This window comes from Engystomops pustulosus, unplaced genomic scaffold (genome assembly GCF_040894005.1).
Source record: "Engystomops pustulosus unplaced genomic scaffold, aEngPut4.maternal MAT_SCAFFOLD_828, whole genome shotgun sequence".
Classification (NCBI taxonomy): Eukaryota; Metazoa; Chordata; class Amphibia; order Anura; family Leptodactylidae; genus Engystomops; species Engystomops pustulosus.
In genome coordinates, this window is record NW_027285707.1 from 18,663 (window position 1) to 24,963 (window position 6,301).

Consider the following 6,301-nt stretch of genomic DNA (forward strand, 5'->3'; position numbering starts at 1 on the left):
AGTACTACTACTCCTATCCTGTATATATGGACACAGCACAGTACTACTACTCCTATCCTGTATATATGGGCACAGCACAGTACTACTACTCCTATCCTGTATATATGGGCATAGCACAGTACTACTACTCCTATCCTGTATATATGGGTACAGCCCAGTACTACTACTCCTATCCTGTATATATTGGTACAGCACAGTACTACTACTCCTATCCTGTATATATGGGCACAGCACAGTACTACTACTCCTATCCTGTATATATGAGCACAGCACAGTACTACTACTCCTATCCTTTATATATGAGTACAGCACAGTACTACTACTCCTATCCTGTATATATGGGCACAGTACAGCACTACTACTCCTATCCTGTATATATGGGCACAGCACAGTACTACTACTCCTATCCTGTATATTTGGGCACAGTACTACTACCCCTATCATGTATGCAGGGTGGAGATGTCTATGAGGCTCCTCCTTTAGATATGACCTTGTTATCTCCATGGATGACACCCGCAGGAGGGCGGGGCTTCTGTTCTTTCCGGGCGTGATTAATCTCCCTAGAAACAGTCAGCTGACCCCGGAAGTGGGCGGGGCCGCGCGCTGTCAGGTGACTCCGGTATAAGAGGAAGCGGCCGGTGCTCGGTGTCATTGTCTCCTCCGCTCCCGGATCTCCTGCGGCTTCTCTCGTCTCCTCTCACCCGGCACACAGCACCCGGCACCATGGCTCTCAGCGACGCCGACGTCCAGAAGCAGGTGAGGCGGGGGTGACCCGGAGAGGGGGGGAGGCCGGGGGTGACCCGGGTGTTATTATTATTATTGGGGGATGTTCCTTCCTTGGATTTGGGGCCCCCCTTTTGCTGTGCAGAAGAGGATCTCATGATGCTTGCAACCCCGATTCTGGCCCTTTGGTTCTGGGGTCCCCGGTTCTGGTGATGTTCGGATCCCCCCCAGTGCTGGTCCCTTTGGTTCCGGATGATGTTCGGATCCCCCCCCCAGTGCTGGTCCCTTTGGTTCTGGAGATGTTTGGATCCCCCTGGTGCTGGTCCCTTTGGTTCTGGTGATGTTCGGATCCCCCCCCAGTGCTGGTCCCTTTGGTTCTAGTGATGTTCGGTTCCCCCCCCCCCCAGTGCTGGTCCCTTTGGTTCTAGTGATGTTCGGATCCCCCCCAGTGCTGGTTCCTTTTGGTTCTGGTGATGTTCGGATCCCCCCCGGTGCTGGTTCCTTTTGGTTCTGGAGATGTTTAGATCCCCCTGGTGCTGGTCCCTTTGGTTCTGGTGATGTTCGGATCCCCCCCCCAGTGCTGGTCCCTTTGGTTCTGGTGATGTTCGGATCCCCCCCCCAGTGCTGGTCCCTTTGGTTCTAGTGATGTTCGGATCCCCCCCCAGTGCTGGTTCCTTTTGGTTCTGGTGATGTTCGGATCCCCCCCGGTGCTGGTTCCTTTTGGTTCTGGTGATGTTCGGATCCCCCCAGTGCTGGTTCCTTTAGTTCTGGTGATGTTTGGATCCCCCCGGTGCTGGTCCCTTTTGGTTCTGGTGATGTTCGGATCCCCCCCATGCTGGTCCCTTTGGTTCTGGTGATGTTTGGATCCCTCGGTGCTGGTCCCTTTGGTTCTGGTGATGTTTGGATCCCCTCGGTGCTGGTCCCTTTGGTTCCGGATGATGTTCGGATTACCCCGGTGATGGTCCCTTTTTGGTTCTGGTGATGTTCGGATCCCCCCCGGTGCTGGTCCCTTTGGTTCTGGTGATGTTCGGATCCCCCCGGTGCAGATCTGAGGGTTATTATAGAGGGGCTCCGGCGCTGACCTCTGGGGTGTCACGTGTCCCCCCTCCTCCCTGCGCTGGTTCCTCCCAGATAATAAGTATGTGCCCCCCGTCATGTGAGTCACCTGATGTCCCGTCACATGATGAGCGGCCGCAGATACAGGAACCTCTCCCCCCGCGCTGTGTGGAAACTCACAGGAAACATGCGGCTGAATGTCCTATCTGATCCTGGGAGAGCTGGGTTATGGCTCATGTCTTGCCTTCTCCTCCCCCGTGGTCTAGCACAACTCTGGTCAGGATCCTGGGAGAGCTGGGTTATGGCTCATGCTGTTGCCCCCCCCCCATCCATCCTGGGTCCTGCACATCTCTGGTCAGGATCCTGGGAGAGCTGGGTTATGGCTCATGCTGTTGCCCCCCCCCCCATCCATCCATCCTGGGTCTGGCACATCTCTGGTCAGGATTCTTGGAGAGTTGGGTGCCTGTCCCTGGGGAATGATTGTTCACCCAGCTTTCCCAGGGGCAGAGGTGTGAGTAGGACGCCTGAAGGTCTCCGGGGTGGGGGGTTGGGGCGCTGCGGGCTCCTCTCTGTTGACAGTAAACATTGTGGGCCGCTCTGGGGCGGCCGGGGGTCAGTCGCTGCAGGATCAGACCGACGCTTTGTTTAGATACATAACGCGGCCTGTATCCGATGTACACACAGCCGCACTGTATACACATCAGCACCCGGGAAAGCTGGGTGGCGGCAGGACCCTCGGGATGAGCAGTTATAATGCTGGGGGAGGGATGTGATACATTCCTCAGTGCGGTGTCAGGTCGGACCCCCTGGGGGTATATAGTGGGTATTGTCACCAGAGATGCCACTAGGGGGCGCCACCCATCGCTAGGCCCCTGGTCACACAGCGGAGGGCCCTCACATGTGTTACACTGTAACAAAACATCAGCAATGTATCAGTCCTCCATTACATTGTATAGAGTGGGATCTGTGGTCGATTAGACGCATTGCAGCAAACCCTCAGCTGTGAGATGCATCGGGTCCATACCAGTGGGTTGTCCTGGTGCTGACCCAGTGTCGTCTCCTCTCTCCTAGATCAAGCACATGATGGCTTTCATCGAACAGGAAGCCAATGAGAAAGCTGAGGAGATCGACGCCAAGGTAAGTGCTGGGAGCCGCGCCGCCCCTTTAACCAGGGGTCTCATCCGCGACTCTTAAAGGGGAAGTTGTGTCTCTGGTTTAGGCGGAGGAGGAGTTTAACATCGAGAAGGGTCGTCTGGTGCAGACGCAGAGGCTGAAGATCATGGAGTATTACGAGAAGAAGGAGAAGCAGATCGAGCAGCAGAAGAAGATGTAAGTGGCGCCCCCCCCCCCCCCACCCCGGAGCCTGTGTGTATGTGCCCTGACCTCTGCTCTCTCCTGCCCCCCCCTGGAGCCTGTGTGTATGTGCCCTGACCTCTGCTCTCTCCTGCCCCCGCCTGGAGCCTGTGTGCATGTGCCCTGACCTCTGCTCTCTCCTGCCCCTGCCTGGAGCCTGTGTGTATGTGCCCTGACCTCTGCTCTCTCTTGGCCCCCCGCCTGGAGCCTGTGCCCTGACCTCTGCTCTCTCCTGCCCCCGCCTGGAGCCTGTGCCCTGACCTCTGCTCTCTCCTGCCCCCGCCTGGAGCCTGTGCCCTGACCTCTGCTCTCTCCTGCCCCCGCCTGGAGCCTGTGCCCTGACCTCTGCTCTCTCCTGCCCCCGCCTGGAGCCTGTGCCCTGACCTCTGCTCTCTCCTGCCCCCGCCTGGAGCCTGTGCCCTGACCTCTGCTCTCTCCTGCCCCCGCCTGGAGCCTGTGCCCTGACCTCTGCTCTCTCCTGCCCCCGCCTGGAGCCTGTGCCCTGACCTCTGCTCTCTCCTGCCCCCGCCTGGAGCCTGTGCCCTGACCTCTGCTCTCTCCTGCCCCCGCCTGGAGCCTGTGCCCTGACCTCTGCTCTCTCCTGCCCCCGCCTGGAGCCTGTGCCCATGTGCCCTGACCTCTGCTCTCTCCTGCCCCCGCCTGGAGCCTGTGCCCTGACCTCTGCTCTCTCCTGCCCCCGCCTGGAGCCTGTGCCCATGTGCCCTGACCTCTGCTCTCTCCTGCCCCCGCCTGGAGCCTGTGCCCATGTGCCCTGACCTCTGCTCTCTCCTGCCCCCGCCTGGAGCCTGTGTGCATGTGCCCTGACCTCTGCTCTCTCCTGCCCCCCCCCCCCGCCTGTGCCCTGACCTCTGCTCTCTCCTGCCCCCCCCCCGCCTGTGCCCTGACCTCTGCTCTCTCCTGCCCCCGCCTAAAGCCTATGCCCTGACCTCTGCTCTCTCCTGCCCCCGCCTGGAGCCTGTGTGCATGTGCCCTGACCTCTGCTCTCTCCTGCCCCCCCCCCCGCCTGTGCCCTGACCTCTGCTCTCTCCTGCCCCCGCCTGTGTGCCTGTGCCCTGACCTCTGCTCTCTCCTGCCCCCACCTGGAGCCTGTGTGCCTGTGCCCTGACCTCTGCTCTCTCCTGCCCCCCCCCCCGCCTGTGCCCTGACCTCTGCTCTCTCCTGCCCCCCCCCCCGCCTGTGCCCTGACCTCTGCTCTCTCCTGCCCCCCCCCCCGCCTGTGCCCTGACCTCTGCTCTCTCCTGCCCCCCCCCCCGCCTGTGCCCTGACCTCTGCTCTCTCCTGCCCCCACCTGGAGCCTGTGTGCCTGTGCCCTGACCTCTGCTCTCTCCTCCCCCCCCCCCCGCCTGTGCCCTGACCTCTGCTCTCTCCTGCCCCCCCCCCCCGCCTGTGCCCTGACCTCTGCTCTCTCCTGCCCCCCCCCCGCCTGTGCCCTGACCTCTGCTCTCTCCTGCCCCCGCCTGTGTGCCTGTGCCTGACCTCTGCTCTCTCCTGCCCCCGCCTGTGTGCCTGTGCCCTGACCTCTGCTCTCTCCTGCCCCCTACAGTCAGATGTCCAACTTGATGAACCAGGCGCGGCTCAAGGTCCTGAAGGCACGAGACGACCTCATCTCTGTGAGTATCTGCTGCGTTAGGGATGGGACCAGCCTCAAGCTCAGGCCTAGGGGCCCCTGAGGGCATGAATTAACCCTTTTCTCCCCTCTGTAGGATCTCCTGAACGAGGCGAAGCAGCGATTGGCTCGTGTGGTGAAGGACTCTGCCCGGTACCAGGCTCTGCTGGACGGACTCATCCTGCAGGGGCTCTACCAGCTGCTGGAGGCTAAAGTGGTCATCCGCTGCCGCAAGCAGGACCTGCCCCTCGTCAAGGTGAGACCTAGCGCCATCCGCTGCCACCACCAGGGGGAGCTCTCTGTATCATTATCTAATGAGCCCTTCCCCTTCATACCAGGCGTCTGTACAGAAGAGCCTCCCCCTATACAAGGCGGCCACCAAGAGGGAGATCGAGGTGATCATCGACCAGGAAACCTTCCTCGTCCCGGAGATGTAAGTACCGCAACTTACTGTCCTCCTGACCATGTGACCAAGGCAATGACTGACTCCCTCCCCTCTGCACAGCGCCGGAGGCGTGGAGATCTATAACGGAGATGGAAAGATCAAAGTGTCCAATACCCTGGAGAGCCGACTGGACCTGATCGCTCAGCAGGTGAGGATGCACCAGTGTATAGAGAATAGCGCCCCCTATGTGCTGGGCTACAACTACAATACTAATCCCCACCCCCGTGTACAGGAGGGATAGACCTGCCAGATTACCACCCCCCCCCCCCCCCTCCGTGTACAGGAGGGATAGACCTGCCAGATTACTACCCCCCCCCCCCCCCCTCTGTGTACAGGAGGGATAGACCTGCCAGATTACTACCCCCCCCCCCCCCCCCCTCTGTGTACAGGAGGGATAGACCTGCCAGATTACTACCCCCCCCCCCCCCCCTCTGTGTACAGGAGGGATAGACCTGCCAGATTACTACCCCCTCCCCCTCCTCTGTGTACAGGAGGGATAGACCTGCCAGATTACCACCCCCCCCCCTCTGTGTACAGGAGGGATAGACCTGCCAGATTACCACCCCCCCCCTCTGTGTACAGGAGGGATAGACCTGCCAGATTACCACCCCCCCCCCCCTCTGTGTACAGGAGGGATAGACCTGCCAGATTACCCCCCCCCCTCCCTCTGTGTACAGGAGGGATAGACCTGCCAGATTACCCCCCCCCCCTCCCTCTGTGTACAGGAGGGATAGACCTGCCAGATTACCACCCCCCCCCCCTCTGTGTACAGGAGGGATAGACCTGCCAGATTACCCCCCCCCCCCCCTCCCTCTGTGTACAGGAGGGATAGACCTGCCAGATTACCCCCCCCCTCCCTCTGTGTTCAGGAGGGATAGACCTGCCAGATTACCCCCCCCCCTCCCTCTGTGTTCAGGAGGGATAGACCTGCCAGATTACCCCCCCCCCCTCCCTCTGTGTTCAGGAGGGATAGACCTGCCAGATTACTAACCCCCCCCCTCCTCTGTGTACAGGAGGGATAGACCTGCCAGATTACCCCCCCCCCCCCCCTCTGTGTACAGGAGGATAGACCTGCCAGATTACCCCCCCCCCCCCTC

At 60.4% G+C, this 6,301-nt stretch overlaps 1 protein-coding gene across 1 annotated transcript; it reads left to right on the plus strand.

The window, feature by feature from the left end:
* Positions 1 to 577: 577 nt before the first annotated feature.
* On the plus strand, positions 578 to 5,368 carry ATP6V1E1 (ATPase H+ transporting V1 subunit E1; the record flags this gene model as incomplete). The annotated part of the gene is made up of 7 exons (XM_072132527.1): positions 578 to 756; positions 2,851 to 2,916; positions 2,999 to 3,108; positions 4,697 to 4,763; positions 4,857 to 5,015; positions 5,098 to 5,192; positions 5,265 to 5,368. Coding segments are annotated over exons 1-7 (634 nt in total), but the record flags the coding sequence as incomplete, so codon positions are not given.
* Positions 5,369 to 6,301: the final 933 nt, after the last annotated feature.